The sequence below is a fragment of the Trachurus trachurus genome (assembly GCF_905171665.1).
Source record: "Trachurus trachurus genome assembly, chromosome: 17".
Lineage (NCBI taxonomy): Eukaryota > Metazoa > Chordata > Actinopteri > Carangiformes > Carangidae > Trachurus > Trachurus trachurus.
The window spans coordinates 27,377,526-27,402,696 of record NC_139900.1 but is presented as its reverse complement, the minus strand read 5'-3'; the positions used below and the strand labels follow the sequence as shown (position 1 = coordinate 27,402,696).

Genomic DNA, 25,171 nt, shown 5'->3' with positions numbered 1-25,171 from the left:
ACACTTTGACTGATTAATTAAAAAGATTAAAAAACGAAACAATCAACTCCCAGCTCTCAGCACTTTACCATTACATGAATCCGTGTTTCAAGCTTCAAATGAAGGTTGCTTGACCAAAATGTAAGTAAGTAATTTGATGGGTTCAACATCAGTGTTGACAGTGAGTGGGAGTTGATTGATTTGTTTGTTTGTTTGGTTTTGGATTATTGCTTTTTCTGCTACACAGCCATAGATGTGCAAAGACAATGTCTTCTTTAGATTCATAAAAAATATATACAGCTCTGGGGAAAAAGAAAGAGGCCACTCCAAAATGTTCTTAATAAATCAGCTTCTCTATGGCAGCCATGGATTCCAGTGTCTATTGAACTCCAACACAAGCACCTCTCTCTACTTAGCTGATCACCTGAACCAAATCATATTTAATTATGAGGAAGATTATATAAATAAATAAATAAAAAAACACTGCTGCAAATAAAAATTGGGATTATTCCACCAATTTTGATTTCTAAATGCTTCCTAAGTTTAAAAAGTAGTGTTTTGTTGTTTTAAAATGAATATGAACATGTATTCTTTGCATTATACAATGTATCTTTGTTATTTTGACCTGTTGCCATTTTCTGCAAATAAATGCTCTAAATGACAATATTTTTATTTCCAATTTGGGAGAAATGTTGTCAGTAGGTTATAGAATGAAACAAAAGTGTTCATTTTACTCCAACACATAGCTATGAATAGTAACTGATCATTTTGAAGTGGTCTCTTAATTTTGTATATATATCAAATACAATAATGAAACTTAACTAAGCAATCAATTTGATGTTAACATGTACATTTCACAGTTAATCATCTAATTAAACCTGTGTGTGTGTTTTGACATAACTTGACATTGATGAAACAACAGCCATGAATTTTAGAGTAAGGCATAAAAAGTATAGCACACTAAGAAATGATTGAACATGTTTTTTTTTTTATTAGATGCATTTCTCTAATTTATGAACAAGCAGTGAAAAGGTGTTGGGATTCATTCTACAACCTAGTGTCTATATGTATAGTGCATTATGTCCACTTGCCACACTTTGCTGAAGAGAAGCTGACCTGCACAGAAACTGCCCCCTCTCAAAAAAAAAACACTCTCTTACTTTCTCACTTTTCCATGGCAACAGCAGACACTGCATACCAGAGGTGCACGTGGGTTGCAGCTTAAACAAGGGCTCAGTCTTAGAGAGACCACAGCTGAGGACGGTCTCAGCCTCCCTCTCATCTCTACAGCCACTGTTTGTTTTGTCTTTCTTCCTCACTTACCTTCTTTGTGTTTAGTTTGTCGGTCTCTCTGTGCCCCCTCACAAACACACACACACACACCTACCTTCTGTCTTGCACTCATAAAACACACATACACACACACACCTCTAGGATAACGAGAGAGAGCGTTCAACCCTCCTCCTCTCCCACAAAGCCCTGACTGTTCCCTGGTCCACTGGGCTCCTCGGGTACACATGGACCCCACACACACACACACACACACATCCTTGTAATGCTATCTTTGTGAGGACACTCATTGACATAATGTATTCCCTAGCCCCTTACCCTAACCTTAACCATTACTCTTAACCTAATATAAACCTAATTATAACCTAAAGTCTTAACCCTCAAACAGCCCTTGGAAAAAGTGAGGACCGGCCAAAATGTCCTCACTTCCCAAAAATGTCCTCACCCTGTTGGTTAAAAACTCTTTCTGGTCCTCACAACGTAGTAAGTACAAGAACACACACACACACCACCAAGCTCATGAGTTCTTATCAGTAATTACAGCGTTCAGCACTTCCAAATAAAACGCATAAAATCTCCTCAACTCTCAATAAACTACAGGTGACGTTGCTCCACGTGCACAACAATGTGACTGATTCATGACAAAGTGAGCAGCAGCTTTTTCTCCATTTGCTTGAGTCTCATTTGAATCTTTTTTGGAGCCGTTTCATTTTTCTGGAGCCAAGGAGACACTGGGGGGAAAAAAAACATTCAAATGAACAACGGCATCAGCAAATCAAGTTCCTCCAGATTGGCATGCATCCCTAATGAACGCTTAAAAAAAAAAAAAAAATGCATTGCCCTCGGAGCTGTTGATTCCCGACCAATGTGTGTCTGTCTGTCTCTGTAATAGCCTGCCCTGCACTCTTCGCTCCACAATGTTTACGCTTCATCTCCTCGCTGTCTTTAAAGACAACTTAGCAGGGGAAGGCTAAGCCGGGCATGAGCGCGCACACTCACACACTCACACACACACACACACTCACAAACAAATACAGAGGCTGAACAGTAATCTTTCAACACACTTGTGCCATCTACACAACATATTTGCTGTGCATGTGTGTGTGCGTCAGTGTCGTCTGTAGCACATTATCTTCAGTGCGACCTCCTCCTGTCCTCCACCACGACAGACATTCCAACCGCAGGGGTCACCGCGACAACAGGGAGCCAATTACACACCAGTGTGTTTGATCAGAACAGACGGCTGACACGCACACACACACACACACACACACGGGCGCGTGCGAGCGAGCTAACACACTAGACGCAATTTCCAATCCGCACTCGCTTCGTTCATTCAGCTCCAAACTCATCTCTTTTGGGCAAATAGCTAAAGTGGCGTCTCCCCTCTTTAATTTGCATGCCTGTCAATGTCTAAGAATGTTTATATTTATTTCATTTATGCGTCTTTTTAGATGAGTTTGTTTTGAAATCCGCGGGGATCTTGGAGAAAGAGGGGAGAAGACGCTGGGTGAGGAGTCGTGGGGGGGGGGGGGGGGGGGTGATGGCTACAAACGCATGTGACAAGCGACACGGGACCCCAGTGCCCCTCTGTAAATAGCATGTGCCCACATGCGTGTGTGTGTACGGTCCGGCCCCTGGGGTCCTGTGGGTGGTGGCCCCTGTATGTGGCTCTGCTGTCACATCCCTTTACGAGCCATCGCCTCGCCTGTCACACACATAGAATCGCACACAGAGAGACACACACACACACACACACATGGCGCCTGGCCTGCCATCTCCCTTAAAAGCCAGGAAACACAGATGTGGCAGCAGATTAATGTTGTATGGCCCAGGAGCACGCACACAAGCGCGCACACTTTGACTCGCCGTGGCTCCAGCTCTGCTGCACCTCGCACCACACACAAAAAAAAACAAAAAAAAAAAACGTTCAAGACGATAAATGGCACCTGCAGCACTGGCTGGAATATTAAGATGGTTACATTTCATTTGCCTGGTCCGACTCGGCGCTGTTTGGTTCTCTCCTGTCCTCAGACTTTGTCTTCAGCCATAAACTTCCCATTGATGGTGGACAAGTCCAGTAAAGCAGCGTGACAGGCCTGTGATTTGCAGCCTTGTTATGAGCCTCATTAAAACCTAAAACTTGAGCTACTCCGCCAGATGGATAACTGGACTAGGACTGTTTCAGAGTCAATATGAGAACATCAAAGTGTGTTCACAGGGGTAACCAAAACATCTAAACACATAATCTAATAAAAAAAAAAGATTTCATATCTAACCTAACTTCATCAAGATTACAGCCACTGGGTGAACAGCATATTAGGCTGAACTTCAATTAGCATTATTTGTCAACCAGTAGACTCGTCTCTGGGAAAATCAACATTTTGGTACCGACTGAAGTTTTCAAAGCGTGAGACCCCTGACAGAGTTCAAAAAACCTGCAACCACATTTCAGGTGTATCTGAAAAAACCTGAACATGATTTAATAAGCAGACTGTCTCACTAACGGAGTGAAATCAGTTAATCAAACATGAACATGAACTGCTCCGACACCGAGGAGCCACCCTGACAGCTGATCAGCGGGGTGTGGTGGATCACCATAGAAACACTGTGTTGTGGATAGTTCAACAGTAGCACATCTGCACGTTATGGCATCAGTGTTTATTTTGTTTCTGAGAAAACATGTTTTTTTTCATACATCAATCTGTGGTACCCATCAGTCTCAGCGCCCCTGTTGCCATGGAGAAGAAACCAATCAGATGTGCTCATCACAGCTGTAGCAAACCTCGAACACTAGATTCAGTCCAAAACTTGGGATCAGACGGTGAAGAATTTAGTGTTTGGTCTGATAAGTTTTTGATAGAATAAGTCTGTTGGCTGTCTGACCACAGTCAGTTATGATCTTACACAAACACTGCAACCAGCCACTAACCAATTTTTATTTATTATATTCATCATTCATCATTCATCAGTGAAAAGATACAAATAGTCCAAAAAACAAAGATTATCACTTTATTTTGACATGTAATAATAAAACCATCACATTCTCCCACTGAGCAGGTGAAACAGAGTCTGTTTGGTGTCTGTCATGTAGTCAACACCATCTGTCAGTTACTAAACTAGTCGTCTGTTTTCTGTGGATCAGTTTGACTTCGAGCCCTATACACTACATCAGCGTTGCACAGCAGTTGCCATGGTAAACTATATTATTAGACTGGGTTAATTAGTTTGTCTTTACTCTGCAGTAGTACTCGTAGTTTCCAAATTTATCATCAATTGACCCAAAATCCAAAAGTGAACTGATTTGAGCTATTTAAAGGTCCAGTGTGTAAAATGAGGGAAAACAGTGACATCTAGCATTCTGATTGTATTATTTATCTAGTTAGAAAAAAACACAAATAGTGGGAACATACCGCACACTAGACTGGGTTATGAGGATCTTTAGTTTATTTCAGAGCAACGCATTTCGCTTGTGGCTTCTTCAGGCTCTATTATTGATCTATTAAATAATTATATTATTTATTTATGAACATGAAACTCTTGAAACGTGCTCTCTGGTTGGCTGGATTTTCCATTCCGTCCAAACATGGCGGTGCAAGATGGCGACACTCTCTAAGCAAGACCCTTGCTATATGTATATATATATATATATATATATATATATATATATATATAAAAAGAGGAATTATAAGGCTATGAAAACCAAACAAATTTTATTTCATAGCGATTATACACTTACTTACAAATATACTAATTGGTAGTTTATTCAGATTTTGCCAATAAATCTTGACAAATATTACACACTGGACCTTTAATGTTTTCATCAGTTTAACGCACCAAAATGCGACTGAACTGCAGTTGTAGTGAATTTCCGTTCTTTCATTTTAGTGAACTCAGGCATTTAGCTTTTGCTTTTCATTACAGATCCACATATTTAGTGGTTTTGCTCTGTATCGGGGCTATTGTATTTTCTGCTGCCGCCTTCAGGTGTAGCCTACACCTCACCAAGCTCTGTGTTTTCAGCAGCTTATACCAAAGTATCTCTAATTTCAGCCTCAGAAACTTCCCTTGCTTTCAGCCATGTTTTGTAACGCATCTGCCCATTATTTGTATTGATGATTCAGCCACTTTGGTTCTTTTGAGGTGATCTGGCAGTCTCTGCAGAAGAGGAACTGGAGGTAACCTTTACCTCCAGGATCCCAGTGACTCAAAATAACTTGTTCCACTTCAGCTCTACAGCGGTTGACTAATATGACCCGCCTTTGTAGCTCTGCTGTCAGTAGCAGTTTAGTTGCTTCAAAACTAAACTCCTTTTTCATTACAGGGTTTATTTTTTTTATTATCAGTTTTGTAAGTGCCTGGTTTGTGCCTGAAAGCGCCTAGTTGCACAAAAGAATCTCCGACCTCATTGAAAGGCAAAAGTGTTTATAACTGTTCCAAACAGCCGCGTTTTTGAAAGAAGGTTGAAATGCCAGTCGTCATAAAGACGAGTGAGACATAATTCGCTGTTTCAAAGAGCATATTTTCACACTGAAGGAGACTCAAAAGTGTTTTGGTGGTATTCACATACACAAAAAAAAAAAAAAAAAACTGACAGAAATAGTTGTGTGAAGAAAGGACAAGACGAGCTCGAGATAGAAGTGCGTGTGAAACTGCGGGATTCGGCAGCTCGACGCTGACGTCAGAGAGGTTAGAGGAGTTTGTGAAGCCGTTCGAACATCTGATCAGCACTTCTTCTTGCTGAGGCGCCGGCCCCTCGTGTATTCAAGTATGCGAGTCGAGCAGGATGAAAGACATGGTGTACCCGTTCCTGTTGCGCTCGTGCTAAGAGGTCTGTTGCGGCTCATGTCAAAACATGAACCTCCCTTTCATAATTAAGCGAGCCAAATATTTAATTAACTCTCATCCTGACTCTGTGCAGAAAAAAACTGGCTCTGGGAAAGTGGGTAGTAATGGTGACGTTCCTGTTCTGGTCTTGAAGGATGAATATGAATAATTTCGGACGGTATAACCTGTACTCTAGTCTCCGCAGAGAGAGATCTTTTTTTAGCTCCTCAGCTCCTTTTTGTGCAGGTGAGGCCCCCCAAAAAAAGTGAATTTCGGACACTGCACAGATGCTCGGCCGTGCGCGATGGGGCCGCCTTTTGTGGGGGCCGGGGAAAAGCGCTGACACACACCAAAGTGATCTATCAGTCCGCTGCCACTCGCACCAGCTCATCACCTCGCAGAGGGAAAAGGCAGCACATCCCATCACGCTGTCTTGTTCCTCCTCAATCTGCCTCTCTCTCTCCGCTCACTCGCTGCCAGTCAGGCTTCTCCCCTCCACTCCGCTCCGCCCGCCGCCTCTAACCTGGTTCCCTCTTCTTCGTTTTCCTGGCTCCCTCATAAATGAATCATCACATCGCCCAGCAGAGCAGAAATGTTCCTTAATTGCACCAACATTACCAGTGCTGTCTTTCATATCAAACCTTACACACATAGGGAGACACACACGCCATTAATGGGGTGGCAGAGGGTGGTGTGGGGGGATCACATCGCGCCGCAGCCTCGCGTGTCTCGCTGCTATGACCCTGTCAACGCCGCTCAGCGTTAAAAAAAAGTGTGTCCGTGTCCGTCTTCCGCTCATTGTTTTCCTGCTCTCCCATATTCTCCCACTGTAATGATTTGGATCAGATGCTGCTGTGTGGAATTAGGATCCCCCCCCCCCACCTCCCCACCCCCCATCTCTCTCCCTCTCCTCCTCCCTGCTCCGTCTCTCACACTGGCCCTCTGGCTGACAGGCATCTCGTTAGTGCAGTATGTCTGTCAGTGAGGTTTGAGATTGAGCTGTGCCCCCGCATATCCCTGATGTCTCTCTCTCTCTCACACACACACACACACACACACTCTCACTCACTCAACACACGCTCGCGCAAGAGATAAACACGCACGCACATCTCGCAGGCTCGAGTCGACGTCGCCTCTGAACAGACGAGTCTCTCTGGCCTCAATAATAATGATCTGATGTCCTGTACTTTTAAGATGTCACTCTAATGGAAGCGTTATTTTTGTCCCTCGCACTGAACACACACACACACACACAAAAAAAAGAAAGAAGGCCATTTTGTTAAACTCTGTTATCTCCCCTTGTTCCCTCTCGTTCTTTTCCTCCCCTTCTCCTTCTGTCAGGTGGAGATCAAGATGATGAAGACAGATGCCATCAGATGGGAGAAGCTGGAGGGAGAAGGACAGGAGTCCAACATCAAACACTTCAATCCGAGTCAGTCCACAGCTCCGGCTTTTTTTTTTTACCTTCCTTCCCCCCAAACTATCCTCCTCATCACTCTATCTCTCCCTTTCTCCCTCATCTTCTACTTCTCTCTCTCTCTGAAAAGATCAATATGAGTGCCTGTGTTTGTCTTTTCAGCACTAAAATGAGAGTGGGCAGTCGAGCCCCGCTAGAGTCTTTCATTAGTCTGACGGCGAAAGTAGGCAGGGAGAGAGAAAGGTATGACAGCAAAAAATGAGTCAGTTTTTTTAGCCCACACGTTCCTGTTACTGACAGGATTAATTACTTATGTAAGCGTGTGTGTTTTTCAGTGCGTACGTGTGTGTGTGTGTATAGAGAAGGTGAAGTAAAAGTTAAGAGGGAAGCCAGCCGTCTCTCCCTCTCCAGCCCACCCTGCCTCCTCAGAGCCGGGGCCAGTGTTACATGTTAACATGATGTTTGACGTGTGACTTTATTGGATCACACTGCTGTATGTCCACACTTGGCCTGAATATGTCGACTAGCGCGTCTGGTTTGCCGTATTTATGTAAATCTGGGTCTGGATTACATTTCCCTGCTCTGCCTCTCCATCTCTGGTTGGGATTATAGTGGGCGTAGCGCATCCAGAAAATATAGAAATCAAATCACAATGTGATCCGTCAGCATCTCGCCCATGGTAATGAATTCAGTCCCGCCGCTTAATAAATCCGCGCTGTGATTAGATGATCAAATTCCAAGGTATTTCCAAACACCTGCATTGTTTTTGAGGAACTCTGCTTGATGTGTTGCCAAGCAGCTTCTCGCATCCCTCTGACAGCGCCCCCCCCCCCTTCACCCCATCAGATCAGTACCCGTCGTCGTCCCACTGCGCCGGCAAGTGGGACAAGATAGTGGTGGACCTCGGCGAGGAGGAGAAGAGCGAGAAGCTGGAGGGAGACGCGGCGCTCAACAAGCTCTTCCAGCAGATCTACACGGACGGCTCGGACGAGGTCAAGCGGGCCATGAACAAGTCCTTTGTAAGTTTCAGCTTTAATCAGCGTGCAGCATTTTTCGCCAGTATTCACACACACACACACCCGGAGTAAAAACATGATGTTGTTTCACACACAAGGAAGCAGAGAGAGGGAACTGACCGGTGCAGTTTTGATGTTTAAAGGGGACATATTATGGTAATATCACTTTTTGAAGGCTCTTTAACATAGATTTGCCTTCTGGACCCCAAAATGTGAGAATTGACAAAAAGGTCTGTAATGTTCAGGCTCCCTAGGTTGAAATCCATGTGGTTTTACAAGCTATTCCCTCAATTGTCTTCCAGTGATAACTAGGACTCGAATTTGCATAATATCATTCCTACCTGGGAAGGGGCGGGGCAAGCAGTGTTTCATTTGCATTTAAAGGGACAGGCTCTGAAAGCAGCTGTTTGAACAGGGCTGTTTTGAGAGGATGAAAAGAGCTGTGATGTTTGATCCTTGGGGGATTTTGACCAAAGCATGTCACAGACATGTCTTTAAGACACCTGGGTACTATTCTAATTTGTGGAAAGAGGGCATAATATTGCTGCGTTCATAACAACTCAGAGGTCAGAATTCTCAACTGGGAAATTTCCGACATAATTGCGTTCATGCTGCAGGAACTCAGAAGAGAAAAAAACATGGATACCTGAAGGAAGTTTGGCATATTGTGGCTTACGCTGAATACGAAAAATATATGCAGCAGTAAATTATGTTTATTTTGGAGGCAAATGAAGAGGAGAGGAGACACCACAGATGAGTGCACATATAACGTTATAGCCTAGATAACCGTTAAACGTTATTTCCGTTACATGTGAGAACCACAGTTTCACACAATACAGCAATCGCAGCTTAATATAAACGTATTTTATATACTACAATAATACACAAAAATATGCATTAAAACCTCAACAAATAACTTCACATTTTCAAATTCTAACCGTTTAAGACGAGGGCCGCCATGTTTTGATGTTGTCGTGACGTCAAGTTGGAAAGTCGGAGCTCTGACAAACAAAACAGTCTTGAATGCGACGGTGATCATTAAAAGCGTGTTCAGAGTTCAGTTTAGCTACAAATTTCCCACACTGTGCAGACAGTTCATCACTGTCGAAATCATTGAAAGTTTGTGGAATTGAAAAAAGAAATTCAAGGTTTTGAAAACAGACATAAAATGACACGGGTTATTAAACGTGCTTGAACTCCTATATTAAGTGCAAAAGTAGAAACTGAAGTTCATGCGAGATTTTTTTTTTTTTTAACTTGATGTCAGTGAATGTGCTCCGTGCTGCTGTCTGCACGTCTCTCAGCTCTTTGACTCATAATTAAGTCTGAGTGTGTATTTGCTGTGCTGTGTGGGAGGGAGGAGACCACGGAGTCCGGGGAGAGTAAACGCACAACCTGTTCCTCCTTCTCTATTTTTAATTGTTGTGTGTGAGCTCTTGTGCAGCCTGCTAGTCCTCGCTGTTACCAAAGTCTTGTGTCTCAACAGTCATTAACCTTAGTTTAGTTAGTTTAGTTTAGTTTCCATCATGTGCACATTTAGTACAGTCAGGAATTCATCATCAATCACTCAATCAGGAATTCATTCATTCATTCATAACATAAAACGGTAACACTTTTTCTTTTTTTATATATATATTTTTTGGCTTTTCATGCCTTTATTGAGAGAGACAGGAAACAGGGAGGCAGAGAGAGGGGGAATGACACACAGGAAAGGGCCACCCGATGCGGGATTCGAACCAGGGCTGCCTGCCACTTTATAATAAGTACACACTATTAAGCATTAGTTAAGCATTAAATACTGAATTCATCATTTATAACACATGAATACCTGTTAGTATGTAGTTTATAAACACAGTTAAAATGTTTTACTCATCATTGATAACAACCAACTTTATTTATAAACTACATACTAATGAGTATTCATAGATAATAAATGAGGAATTCAGTATTAATGCTTAAAAAAACATATTATTTAACTGATAGAAAAAAAGAGAAGGCTGCATCTATTAAGCTTGTATGTGCCTTCCCTTCCATGCAGACTGTGACACGATGGTCTTTGAGTTTGAGGAGCTGGAAAGTCATTGCAAAGTCTTTAAACGTGAAGTTTCAGACGTGGACACAGAAACCGGCTCGGCTCTCTGCTGCAGAGTTCAGCGTCCTGCAGACGTCCTCTGTCCGTCCGCCCCGTGTCTCTCCTCCTCTTGTTTGAATGAGCTGCTGGTCTGTTTGCTCTGGTGCTCTCTAAACCCACCGAGCTGAAATGACTGAACTGTAATTGTCTCCGTAACGTTCCACAGAATAACCAGCTATTACATTTGAATTTCTTTACTGATCAATAATTCAAACCAAGCCACAGACTTTGCGGCTGTTCCAGTATATTCACTGTCTCCTCAGATTCTACAACAGAGCAGCTGAGTGTGAAGTTGGGTCAGAATAATCACACTTAATATGAAAAATACACAAATTCTGAAATTAAGGAGCTGTTTTTTGGGGGTTTTTTTTTTTTTTTTTAGCTTGCATGATTTAAGTGAAAGAAATGTGGAACACGCAGCCTGCAGTCACTGGCTGTCTACTTAATGAGCTTCCTTTAAGAGTGGATTTATTTGTGCGGAATAATGCGTGAGGCTGTGTGATTGCAGCTAAATGTTGATTAATGATGGGAGTGAATCAGCATTCTGTGTCGTTAACCTCTGATTTCATGATGCTGAAGTGCAGCGGGACACTTAAAAACTGGAATCCCAGTGAAAAAAACGTTTTAACATTCATGTCAAGTCGTCATTTTCTGCATTTGGTTTAAAGAACCTAGAGCGGCGGACCTTTAGGAGAATAAAGGTCAGCTCGTATGGAGATGAGCACTTTGAAATCTTTTGACTTTTCAGCTCATTATGAGAAAAAGGAAGAAAATTAAAAATTAAAACTGTGGTGGCCTAAAGAGAGAAACTTTTGCACGTCGATAACTGGAGGAGAGCGGCTGCGGTGGACTTATCTATGCTGAGGCGTGTTTAAGCAGGGAGGTGTTGCTGCATAACCACAGACGTAATGACAGACCCCCCACCCCACCCCCCCACCCTCTGTGTCTCTCCCTGTGCAGATGGAGTCAGGTGGGACGGTCCTCAGCACCAACTGGAAGGATGTGGGCAAGAGACAAGTGGAAATGAATCCGCCGGACGATGTGGAGTTCAAGAAGTATTGAGCTCTGCCCCCCCCACCCTCACCCCAGTTTTTCTTTTTTTTATCATCTTTCTTCACGTTCACCCACCTGAGCTCCATCAGGAGTCGTTGTCGCTCCGTGACCGTCCATGCCCCCCCCCCCCCCCTTCGCTTTTTTCTTTTTCTGCTCTGGTGTTTTCACTGCGCCTTAGTGCAGGGAGCCTCAGCGTTCCCACCGTCACTTGACCAAACCACACATGGCCTACTCTCTGCAATAGCTTCCTACCAGATGGCGTCGGTTAATCTGAACGATCTGTTGAATGGATTGTTTTACTTTATCTGACTTTTTTTTTTCTTTTTAAAGGTTAATGGACTGAAAAGGGAACAAATGTCTGGATTAAAAAAAGCTGAAATGCTCAAATTCAACCATCAGATTTTTATTTTTCTCTCTTCTGCCGCCGATATTTTTCTCAAATCGCCCTCAGCAATTTCTATTTGGGAGATTTATACAACACAACCCAATTATCAGTACTTGTATAAAAATGTAATAAAAGTATAAAAAAAAGAACTAAATGAGATTTAAATAATTATAAATGCATTTCTTGGCTTCGACAGCTTTTGTTCTGTACATTAGAAAGTCAACAGCAATACCCTGACTAGTCTGGAAACTGTGTGACGTGTCAGCCAGTGGCTCAGTGTGAATCCGGCTTCAGTGTAAATAAAAGATTTGTTGTTTGGCTCACAACCTTGTCACATGTTTTGTGGTTTTGTTGTCTCTGGAAAATGTTTTGGACGGGTTGGAAAGATCCGTCCATCAGACACAAAAACAGCAATACATTATGACAGGGAGCCATGTTCTGTGATTATCCGCTGGGAGGGATGAAATGTGGCGTTGGTGATATGAGAGCAGGCGGTTCAGATATGGCTGACAGCTCCGGGACATGGTTTATGAATCTGACTTCGATCGGTATGGAGTCAGAGAGCCCTGCCTGCGGCCGTGAGGCGGGCAGGTGAGGATGCAGCAGCCGGAGGAGGATCTACGCTGGGAGATGCAGGAGTTCTCCAACCACATCCATGCAGCAGCAGCAGCTGTGGCTGTGAGGGGGCGTCCTGCCAAGGCGAGGGAGCATTAATATGGATCAGCCTCCTTAACCGCATCATCAAGCCTCTCACACTGAGTTAAGTGTTAAATTCATCACACATCGTTTCATCTCTCGTGACGATCAAACGCCCATTTGTGGCTCTGGATGGAACTCTCAGCTTCACAACACTGTCTCTCACACACACATACACAAACACACACTCCTCCACTATCCCTGACACACACAAACACACCGCCCCCATCCTTACCCCCTACCCCCGCCTGAGGCGGCTCTGTGACATCAAAAGGAGCTAAGCGCTTTGCATCGTGGGTAAGATCTGGGAGCGTGACGGCTACAGAGTCTTTAGTCTCATTAAAGAGTTCTAGAGCTGCAACTCTCACATTAAAGAACTCTGAAACTTCTTTCTGCTCATCCCTTTGGAGCAGCTACCAGATGTGACACTTCTCAAAACTGAAAAGTGTCTTTGAGTCTGAATGAGAGGGGGGGGGGGGTGTTCCTAAATAAACCCACTGCTCTGTTATAAGCAATATGTATTTACAAATGGGATAGAAAGTAATTCGGTCAAAAGCATGAAAAAAAAATGGCGAGACTTAAAAGTTTACTTAAAAAAGTTTATTCAGTGATATTGCACTTTGAGATAGCTTCTTCAATGCAGATAAAAATACACTTGGATGAAAGTTTGTGAGCGGAAGCAGTACAGTACATTGTTTTAATGAGAGCTACTCGTGGAGACCAAAATAAGGAAAGAGTTAAAAACACAGGAGTCAAAAATATCCCTCACTACAGTGATGAAAAGGTAAAACAAACAACAGATGCTATTTAAGCCAGCTGACTGCTACTAGAACACTACGCGCCCTATACATTTATTTACATCAAGAAGCAAAAGGATGGAAGAAAAGGCCGTCTCTATAAATACAATCCCACCTGCCCCCCCCCACCGACAAACCCGGGCACAATCGAACCCGCTGTCGATACGAGTCGGTGCGTGTGATTTGGAAACAGGTTGTTTGGTATCGTAACCCACTGTGTGTTGTCTTCACAGAGGCTCAGTGGGACCTGAATGGAGAACAGGTATGTTTTTTTAATAAGAGAAGCTGTGCAGTGTGCAGAGACGGTGCACCTTTACATATGTATGTGTGTGTGTGTGTGTGTGTGCGTGTGTCCTAGTTTCTGCACCATGCATTTATAATGTATGGACATGGTTACTGATGCCGTTCGTCTTTTACAGCTCTCGCCAGAAACAACAAGTATCTAAAAGTAAATGAGAAGCTAAACTTTCCCCCTTCCCTTGAACCCCCCCTCCCCCCTTTGTGTACCCCCCTCCCTGCCTTGCTCCTTCAGCGCTGGACACCAGAGTGGAAGGCGATGGCGGCGGGTGGTGGTGGTGATGGTGGGTTGGTGGGTCTACACCAGACCCAGGATGCGTGCCACCCACCACTTGCAGGGCATGATGACCCGGCAGGCCACCCTGCAGCCTCTGTAGTGGTAGGGCCACGGGTGGTAGCCCCCCAGCGGCTCGCAGATCCTCTGGCAGTGGGTGTAGCTGCGGCGGCACTCGGCGCAGCACACGCCCTGGTGGTCCAGCATGGGGTCGATGTTCATGTTCTCCTGCTCGCCCTCCAGACCTCTCTGGGAGGAGACAACAGAAGGAGGGGGGAGAGGGGGTCAGACTGTAGCCAGCAACTGTGTCTTGTGCGTCTTAAAGGGATAGTTCAACATTTTGGCAAATTGGCCCATTGCCATAATCGCTATAGTGATAGTAGTAGGTTCGTTACCTTTAATTGTCAGTGCAAGCTGTTTTTAGAACGGTGGAGCGGAGCGGCAGGCTGCTCAGGGCTATGCTATGGAGGCTAAGGGAATTTCTTGGTTTCCCTCATCAAACTCATCAAACACAGAATCCAACAACTCCAAAACGCTCTGGTGGACAAGTTGTGACCTGCACATTCACCACGCTATGAGATAATAACGGAACGTTACGAGACTGAGTTGTTTTAGAGGTAAATTCATGCAAAACCGCTGATGCGCCTTGCATTCAGGGACTCTGTATTTACCTCGAAAACAGCTTCGTCTCGTAACGTTCCATTATTATCTCATAGCGTGGTGATTGTGCAGGTCACAACTTGTCCACCAGAGCGTTTTGGAGTTTTGGGATTTTGTGTTTGATGAGGGAAACCAAGAAATTTCTTTAGCCTCCATAGCGTAGCTCTGAGCAGCCTGCTGCTCTGCTCGGCTGTTCTAAAAATACAATTCTAAAAACAAATAAAGTTAACGAACCTACTGCTATGACTATAGCGATTATGGCAATGGGCCAAAATGTTGAACTATCCCTTTAAAGGTATATTGTGTAGGAATTACTCCCATCTAGCGTTGTGGTTGTATATCGCAAGCAACTCAATCGTATTTTTCATGCTGCATTCACCTGGAATTTGGCAGACGGCAGACGGACGACAGCCGCTGCACGTAACGGCGTAAACAAGCCTCTATGTAAACAAGTGGTCCGTCAGCACGAGGCAAAACAATACACGTGACAATATGTTGTCATGGCGATGTGGTATTGTTTACCTGACCCACGTTTTACCGGCTTTCTCTGGACTTCTGTGACTAAAATGACATCTGGTTTGTTACCCACGGCCGAATGCAGGTGAATGCAGCATCAGTGTAACGCTCCGTTCCTCCTCACTGCGTTACCGCGGTGACTTTTCACAGACGCCACCTCCACCTGAGCCGACAGCTCCAGTGTCTCCGCTGAGTTTCCGTGGTTTCCTACCGTCACGCTGCCACTGAAGGTAAAAACATGGCGACACCACATGGCAGCAGCACCGAGCTTACCCGCTCCATGGAGATATGAATGATATGAACGGCTCATTCAGAGCTGAAAGGAACACTTCAGTTTGTTGATGGGGGGGATTACTGATTAATGAAAAACAGACTTTTGAACCAAATAATCGATTTTCGTGACTAGATAACAGGAGAAGTTACACAATGTCCCTTTAATATGGTGGAGGAAGCTCATTTCAAACCAATTAAAAACGGATTTCCGACAGGCGGGGCGGGGAGGAGGGGACGTTGTCAGATGTGGGTTTTTGTTGTCAAATATTTTTCTTTTTTCAGCGCAGTGCTCGCTGTTTACCCCCCTCCGTGGTTGTCAGGAGAGTTGGGGGATGCTCAGAGTGTGAAGGGAGAGGGATTAGGAAAACTGGGGGGCCAACACGAGGGGAGGGTGTATGTATGTATGGTAGTCTGTGTCTGCTCGGCAGGGCAGAGGGGCCACGGGAGAGGAGGAGGAGGAGGAGGTGAGGGGGGGGTGTTGTGGAATTATTCATACAGCAGCCTCAACGCTGAAAGGAAAGCTTTGGACAGCCTCACACAGGAAAAAAAAGGCCATGCTCGGAAAACACACCCACGCATACACTCAGATTTGCAGTGACAATCCGGGCCGCTGCGCCGTGACCCCGGCATCTGCCGCCCGCTTGCACAGCTGTGAGGAACTGTGGCGGCCGGAGCCTCCTCAGGTAGACCCTCAGATCCGAACGGACAGTTGTGAGCCCAACCGCCGCCGCCACGCACAACAGAAGATGAATAGGGAGTGTGAGTTTGTGTTGTGTGACTCACCTGATAGGGGTTCTCCGGGTTGAACTCTGCCTCCACGTCCTCCTCTTCCTCCTGGCGGCGCTGGCGGGGGGCGGCCCTCCTCTTCCTCTGTCCGCCTGCACACATCACAGTCTCACTATCTGACAGCAGAGCAAATTCAGGAGCAGAGTGGCACTAATGTGGCTCAGCTCCTGATTGCACAGCCCCGTTTCTCTGGCTGCATTTTTTTTTTTTTTTTTTGAAGTCCACAGATGAAGTAGAATAAAAATTGTGCTTTGAGAACTTTCGACCTCCCAGCACGCTTAAAAAAAACTGTACACTCTGTGGCTCGGGAAACTTCAAAAGGGCTTTTCTTTTTAGCTTGTTTTTCCTTCTGAGGCTTTAACAACTGCTGTGTTAAATGGAAATGCTTGAGACCGTTTGACCCACATCCTCTTTGTTTTGCGAGGGGGAAAAAAAACACAAAACAAAAACTCACACAGACATAAAACCTCCAGGTTTCAACTTCACTTTCCCATCAGACATGTGATAGATGACAGTAGCAAGTGAGGCCACGCCCCCATTCCGGTGAAAACAAACTGCTGGCTTTGACTGGTGGTAAATACAAATCCCGCCGTAGTCCGTCTTGATTTCGTCTTTCTAACATTAACCGGCCTGGAAACCTCCTGCAATGGCTAACGTTTGTCAGGCAGACAGCTATATCACATCGTTGTATCGAAAAAATTAAAGATTTAGGGAATGTATGTCCAGATGGCCTCCCAGAGAATTGCCAGCGTAGTACAGTGGTTAGAACAGTTACTTCAAGTGTGGGCGACCAGGGTTCGAAACCCGTAATATGTGTTTTTTTTTTCCTTGTATATTAGCCCACACATTTATGTACATTTTTAGAACGGACCTTCGGACATTTTCGGAATGGCGGTCGCCCCCCCTGAAGGGTTTACCACCCAAGCACATGGACTAGCCGGGTCCCACGGCTTGCCATTTTTGTCCATTATTTGTACGGCCTGAAGCCATAAATCTCTTCTTTTCCTGTACAACTCTATTAAAGCAGAAGTAAGCGATCCGGTCGTTTTGGCTAACTTCCTGTCAGCCGATGGAGTTAGCAGTCCCCGCCCTCGTCCCTACGTCACCACATTCACGCGCATCCCTTGGCTGCACACACAGAGAGGACCGCCCCTTTATGCCGTTCTCTCTCCTCATTGGATAAAGGTTGTAGGATACAAGGAAAGTGTTCTCCTCGGCTCAGAGCAGAGCAGAGTGACTGACAGACCCGTGTTTCAGACCAAACACTCTATGTAAGTGATTGCTGTCGGAAGATATAACTATTTAAGACTTATATTAACACAAACATTCCGCTTACTTCTGCTTTAAGAGGAGTAGGGAAAGGTTGTTTTAAGTTGTTCAACGAACAATATACCACACAACAACTCTTGGGCATTGTGGTTTTTTGTATTAACGCCTATGGAACACACCGAGGACTTCTCCTTTGTTTTCACCGGTGAGGGGGCGTGGCCTTTTACGTGACGTATGGGTTACGGTCTTCTGTCTGCTTACTGGTGGAGTAGGTGGGGCGGAGCCAGAAGATCGGCAGGTCTCCGCACAAGTCCTTGATCTTGTTGCTGAGGAAGGCGGAGTCTGAGAGGGGCGTGTCGGCCGCCACCCAGATGAGGTCGTCCTCAAACTTGGCCGGCATCACCTCGTCCTCCTTGAGAGGGGCAAAACAAAACAAAACAAACAAAAAACGTGAGAAGAAATGAGCCGATGGGCAAACAAACATCTCAGCTGCTCTTGTTTATGCGTCTCGTCTCGTTACCGGCCCTTTCCCTTTAAAAACGTCCCTCTGCCCGCATCTAATCTGCATTAATGTTGTGCTGTAAATGCTCCTTAACAACATAAAATTACGCAGTAAAAAGGAAGTCCTTGAGGCTGTAGCATACATTTTCCCTTTGCGCCCAACATTTAGCTGTATACACGGTGTCAGGACTCATCAGCATCTGAAGGGAAGAGGAGATTGGATGGCCTGAGTGTACAGGTTTCTGCAGATAGACTAATGAGGTTTCCAGAGGAGAGGCTGCGTAAACACACAGTACGTACTCTGTATCCACAGCCCGCAGGTAAAAGGGGAATTCTGTGGGGATGGTTTTGCCCACAGGCGTTTTGTTCCTGAGGGCTGCGCTGCACTAGCCACAGACATGTTGAGGGAATGTTATCCTCCAACCTTTCAGAAATGCTGCAGCTGTTTTTTTTTTTTTCCAGCTCAAATGATTTGCTGGAGGGACAAATAAAAGCGGGGGTCCTTCTCCACTGCTTCACTGATAAGAGTTTATCTGACCCGCTCTGTCTGGATGGGGACGTTTGTGTGTATGTGCGTGTTAAGTGTGTGTGTGTGTATGTGCTTATCTAACCCATATTTGCCATCACTCTAAATTATAGCAAATGACCAGCCTGCAGCAACCATTATAACAACATCTCCCTGTCTCCACATACACACACACACACGCACACACACACAAACATGAACCAGACGATCATTTATGAGGCAAAAAAGAGGCAATAGCACAAACACACACAAAAGCACAGACGTGAAATAAATGATCGTTTATGAGGCAGAGAGAGGCAATAAGAGCAGCCCGGCGTGATAATTAAATGTGTGCTTCTGTGCGCGTGTCGGTGTTTGTGCGCATACGTGTTCACGAGGGCAATTCTGGTGATGTGGATTTATGTGGATGTGAGGCTTATGCAGAACTAAATGATTTTAATTATCAGACAGCCTCAATTGAACAATCACAGGCGGTGTTTTTTTGTGAGTTGTGATAGCAATCCACACACACACACACACACACACACATAGTACTGTATAGTCAGTGCACTTCTGTTGTGTGTGTGTGTGCTTTTATTTTGTTATCTTAATGAAGTCCACCAAGCTGTTAACTGATAGGAACCCACACATGGAAATCACCTCAGTGTCACTGATGTATCGCTGTCTGGGGTGAATTATGCAAATACCACAGCAAACATTAGCATCATATCAGAGGTTGGAGGAGACAATGCAGTGATAGTGATACAACTTTTAGTATCAATAAGAAAAAAAGAATTCATTTTATAACTTGTAACTGCTGGCTTTAGTAATGGGCCGGTTAAACATTTAGGGTATCACTGCCTCATAAATCTGTGGTTTTTAAGCACGTCTGGGTTGCCAGGTTGGAAAAAATCCTTGATTTACAGGCTCCCTTCGCATAATTTGTATTGTCTTTTGGACTATGCCCCTTTTTATAAATGACTTACTAACAGTCGTAGCTTCCCATTTAATGGTTTGTTAGAAAGTGAAAGTCATTAATAAAGGGGTGATGAGTTTTTCAGGTTATACGCTGTCAGGTCTGCAGGTGTCAATTTGTGTAATAATTCATTACTAAAGGATTCTTCCACCACAGTGATCCATCATGTCCATGCAGCAGCTTTCCTGGAGGTAAGTGGTCACTGTCCAATCCACACCTAATTCATCTAAGAGACAAATAACTGCATAACCACAGATGCAAGTTGAGCTAAAGCGTATGGCCATGCTAAACATGCTCACAGTGACAATGCTAACATGCTATATGTGTTTAATAGGTAGGCTATGTTTTCCAGACCTTTACCTTCTTAGTTTAGTGTGTTAGCATGCATACATTTTGCTAATTAGCATTAAATAAAAAGATATGCTGCAGAGTGTCGTTATAATTAAATGTCATTAGAGATTAGCATCAGTTTAGCCAATAATGCTGAGACCTGATGGGGGTTCTGGGTGAACTGTTTATCTGCTTATCTTATAGAGAACATTAATAATGTCTAAGTTGTGTTTTGTGCCATTTGATCCCATAGATGATGATGATGATTTCACTGGATAAGGAACGTTTGTGATCTTCTGCTGATCCTTGGAGAAAAAGCCAGGAAATCACCAAAATAAAGAGGTTGACCTCTGGGGATCATGAGCAGGACAATCTGTCCAACAGGGGTTGAGATGCTTCAAACTGGACTAAAGGTAGAGGACGGGCAGGAGGGACACTGGCATGTTGCAAAAGACAAAGCATGTTATGTACCTATCAAAAGTTCTAGTTCTAAAAGAAATAGCTTCTTATCTATATATAAAGGAGTAACAAGCTGTTTGCTAGATGTTAATGTTGTAATACCAGTACCAGTAACAAATAAAATCTAACACCCATATCCTTTTTCCACTGCAGGAGCCCAACAAAAGAAATGAACCATCACTGGTTCCTCTTCACCAGCCAGTTTGGGGACAAGTTCCTGGACTCATATATGGGACCTATTCATGAGGTAATGCTGCATCCTGATTCTTTTACCCTCTGGCAGAATGATTAATCATTCAGGACGACTGCAACAGCGGAGCACATCAAAAATCTATGAAACCACTGGAAGAATATCTAACTACTCAAAACTAATTTGCAAAATACAACAAAAACAAAACGAAGGACCTCTTTCCAAAGATACTAGATGAGGATTGTTGTGCTCCTCCAGAAGAAGAGGGCTGATGAACTCCCTGATAATCACATCATAGTGTGTAGAGAGGATATAATACTTTCTCTGGACATATAAGACGGACTGGACCAACCCACCAGATCAAATGTCATGGACTCCTTGTTGAGAGCCTCCACGTCAGGCAGACGAGCCTTCACCTGGGTCTTGATGTAGCACTTCTCTCCTCCTGAGAAGCGGATCCCTGTGATGCCCTGCAGTGTCACAAAAAGCTGTCGTTTAACATTCATCACTTCTTCTGTTATCCTGCAGGTGTCTGGGACTACACATCTGCACATTAGATGTGACATCACAGCTAACATCTGTCTGAACATGGAGCGGACAGCGTGTGTTTTAGCATTTGATTGAAGATTAAAAGATGATGGACAGTATGAATAAAGGTCAAGATTTTAATTGTTAAAAGGCCAAAACTGCTGCTTCACTGGCCTGATTGGCCTGATTGGGCACTTTAATAAAAGGTCAAAATCCACCAGTCCGAATTTAATGAAAATTGCAGGGGCACGGCATCTTGACACTGATTGGCCTGAAGGGGGGATAACATGTCTACTTGTTTCGAGCTCTTCCTCGGCTGCACCGAGCCAATCTCCCCACAAGGCTCTTTAAAGTTTCAGCAAATCTGATCAGCTTTCTGTCCAGATTGCTCGGAGAGAGCCAATCTCCATGTTGATGAGTCCGCTTTCCCCAGCCTCCCGGTATTGTTTGATTATTTTCACTTCAACTCACAATCTCAAAGTCGTGGACCTCCACGGCCTCGTCCGCCCCGCTGCCCGTGCTGAATCTCTCCATGTTGCTGGCTGTGTCAATCTCCATCGAACCCTCCTCCACTTTGCCATTGATGCTCATGCTGTAGTGAACATTGTAGACCTGCACACACACACAAAGCACACACAAGGTTTCAGACTGGCATGTAAGGTATGAGAGTCCTGAGAGTCACCCCACCCCCAGCCCTCTCCCTTTCTCCCTCCCTCCCTCCTTCCTTCCTTCTCCAGTCTTACCCCATGACTTCTCCTCACACGTACAACCTCTCTTTTCTCAGTTTTCTCTTTCAGACACACATTCATTCCAGCTTGTCTAGAAGAATACAATCCTTACACCTCTGGGTGACGATGACCCTTCTGCAGAGCCTTTTCATCATGACTTAATGGCATTTTCAAACTGTATATTAAAAAACAAAAACACCAGGAAAACTGTATTTCCCCCTCTCATCTCTTGCACCTCTTGCCCCTGGAGCATCAGCCGGACCAGAGCCCCCCTCCTCACCCCCCCTCACCCCTCTGCACCCTGCCACGAGCCTCCAACACACACCACATACACACAAGGAGTCCATTCACCAAGCTTTACCTACCATGAAAACGGAGTGTTTCATTTACATTTTACTGTTTGCTTACACAGCGAAAAAAAACTGTCTTGAAGAGCTGCTTTAGTCTATTGACTCATTTGAATTCACACAAGCTTTAAAAAAAAACACACACACCCTACTACTGGACGACATAATTTTACATGTTTCCAATTCAAAAGAGCTTGTTTCAACAATTTCTTCAATCAAGTGACATCATGTTTTATGGGGTCTGAGTATGGGAGCTGTTTTCTTCTGTGGTACTTCCGCTTATTTCAGAAAAGTTTTTTGAAAGTAGAGAAAACTGCTTTGAGAAAAGAGGGAATTATCTAGCAGATCAGACTTTTGACTTTGATTTGATTTTCGATTGAATGCCTTAAGGGGCCGTGTAAAACTTTCTGGGGTGGTGACAGGGGCTGGATCTCGTGTTCCACTGTAAAAAAAAAAAAAAAAAAAAAGGCAGCAGCTCTGCAGGGCTTTTACTGTTTCCTCAGAACTCACCGCTTGACATGAAAACTGCAACAGCCTCCCAGCGATATGTCGAAATAATATAACAGTGGTAAATTGGTACTGCTTGTTTAATCATGTGCTTTGATTTAAAGCTTCACGTCTCATTAGTACTTGTAATGTGGATCACCGGCGTCCTACTGTAAGACCCTGGCACACGGACACAGCTGTTCCCTCTGCATGTGGCAGACTGCACTATGAACACTGGTCCACAGTGCAAGAGGGAGATATTTATGTAACTTTTAGGTGAACAAAGCAAAGGGAGGTAGAATAAAACATTGGAATAATAAAGGCTAAAATGAGCCATGGATGGTTTTCTAAATAACTTCCTTCTTCCTGGCCCATCACAATAATAAAAATAAAAAAGGAGAAAGAAAGAATAATCATTTTGAGGCAGTCCCTAAGGCTACAAGGACAAACGTATAACCATGCAGATACAAACATGAACTTGAATAGAAGTTGTGATAGTGGAAAAAGTCAAATATCTTGTTCTTACGTGTTTTTCATTGTTGTTCCAGAAGTAGAAAGCTCCCACCGCCCCCAGCAGGAGCAGCAGGGCTCCGGCGATCAGCACCGCGATGCCGGCCTTCAGGAGGCGGCCGGTGGCGGCGGGCTTGACCGCCACGGCGGAGTAGGCCTAAAGGTAAAACAAACACACCCCAACATGACAAGACTAGACTGTCACATATAGACTACAGGAACAGTCCACATCAACCATATAGCTTAGAATGAGCTCATTAAACAGAGGCGTTGGCTGAAAGAGCCCTGTGTGTAACTTTGCAAAGGTCATGAAGTGTGACAGTGTGAGGTGTTGTGGTGCTGCTGGTCCCTCAGAGAGGCTCGTTGCTCGCGCCCATGAAGCAGCTGGGATGAGGCAGTAATCTGCGCCAACACTCACCGGAGGCAGAAACTGCTGCAGGTCCTCCGGTCCCGCTGAGGCGATCGGTACTTTCTCTGAGCTCCCGGCCATGACTGGAGCCAAACACCTGAGGAAAGCCCACTCCACTCCACTCACTGCGCTCTCTCTCTCTCTCTCTCTCTCTCTCTCTCTCTCTCTCTCTCTCTCTCTCTCTCTCTCTCTCTCTTTCATTGAGGAGGAGGAGGAGGAGGAGGATGGTCACTCCCGCTCACCCTGCAGGTCGCCCCCCCCCCCCTCTTTTTTTCCCCTTTTGAAACCCCGCATAAGTTTTTCTACTTTTTGTGACTTTAAATTTTTTTCACCACATTATGAACAACCGCTAATTTAAGCCAAAAGTTAGTTCTGCTTTCTTTCAGAAAAGCATTCATCATTTTTTCCCTTTGAAGATCACATAGGCTGCTCATGTAACTTACATGAGTTTGATTCCTGCTATGATCCTTGGAATTTCTTATCATTAAGCTTTATGACAACCTCTGTGGGTAGACTGAGATCTATTCAGCAATTAAGGAAATGATGAAGGAAGGGTGAGGCTGTCTCCTCGAATCACCTTCGCACACCTCCCTCCTCCCTCCTCCTCCTCCTCCTCCTCCCGGTGCCTCAGCAGACTGTCGCGGGTCAGAGGTGACTCCGGCGGAATGTCGCATGTTTCCTCCACGCTGCAGACGGCGAGGTTGTGTTTTACACGACGGGGTGCAAAAAGGGCGAAAGACCTCGATCTTATTCCATTAGCCAGATATCTGCTGTGTCTGAGTTCAGGACCATCATTAAAACGCTGTGGATCCGTGGTAATAGGGGAGGGGGATTACGTAAGGCGCGCACCGTGCGCATTTGGCAGGTGGACAAAAAGCATCCGGACAGGATGGAGCAGGACGGTTTATTCATAGCACGTCACGTTCTTAAACAGAAACCAGCCGTGATTGTGTGACTGTTACAGTCAGACCTCCTCTTGTGTGTGTGTGTGTGTGAGTATGCATGTGTGTGTGTAGCCTCAGATTCTTTTGTCAGGAAACATAAAGCGCCTTTATACCCTCTTTCTTTCTCTCTCTCTCTTTCTCTCTCTCTCCTAACTTGTCTGCTCCACACATCAGGTGGAAATGATTCATGGAGACCTGAGCACATCTTTAATTCTCTGTATTTACATGCAAGTCTCCGGCAGTAAAACGCATCTATTAAGCGCAGGAAGATGAAAAAGAATCGCTGTGAAGGTTTTCGCTCTTGTTGTGCGTGAGTGATTTGCTAGAAAACCTTGGCGTCTCCCCAACAAAACCACATTCACAAAACAAAAAAGAAAAAAAGAAAAACCTAAACTGACCTTCTTCAGTGGACTGCAAGGACAGAGGCTCACTGCTGCAATAACAGCGACGCCTGTTGGCTTCCACTGTACCGATGCTCTGACTGGCTGCCTCACCTCGTGGATCTCAGGAGCAACACACAGTCACGTGCTCAGAACAGTATTTCAAAGTTTATTTTTCTCTCATATTGTGATGATAAAAAAATCTGTACAAT

At 44.6% G+C, this 25,171-nt stretch overlaps 2 protein-coding genes across 4 annotated transcripts in view; one reads left to right on the top strand and one right to left on the bottom strand.

The window, feature by feature from the left end:
- The window catches only part of sugt1 (SGT1 homolog, MIS12 kinetochore complex assembly cochaperone), a 33,575-nt gene extending 21,323 nt beyond the window's left edge, over positions 1–12,252 (top strand). For all 3 annotated transcript variants that reach the window (XM_083992289.1, XM_083992288.1, XM_083992290.1), the window contains exons 11-13: positions 7,438–7,528; positions 8,360–8,532; positions 11,621–12,252. In XM_083992289.1, coding sequence (XP_083848415.1) covers positions 7,438–7,528; positions 8,360–8,532; positions 11,621–11,722 — 366 coding nt within the window. In that variant the 3' untranslated portion in view covers positions 11,723–12,252. The remainder of the gene's footprint in view (positions 1–7,437; positions 7,529–8,359; positions 8,533–11,620) is intronic.
- Positions 12,253–13,379: 1,127 nt separating this feature from the next.
- On the bottom strand, positions 13,380–23,758 carry LOC311000304 (leukocyte cell-derived chemotaxin 1-like). The gene is made up of 7 exons (XM_083990982.1): positions 23,645–23,758; positions 23,243–23,383; positions 21,627–21,767; positions 20,984–21,097; positions 17,928–18,078; positions 16,395–16,489; positions 13,380–14,411 (listed from the first exon to the last, which is right to left on the bottom strand). The coding sequence occupies exons 1-7, from the start codon at positions 23,714–23,716 to the stop codon at positions 14,187–14,189; spliced, it is 939 nt and encodes a 312-aa protein (XP_083847108.1). The 5' UTR covers positions 23,717–23,758; the 3' UTR covers positions 13,380–14,186.
- Positions 23,759–25,171: the final 1,413 nt, after the last annotated feature.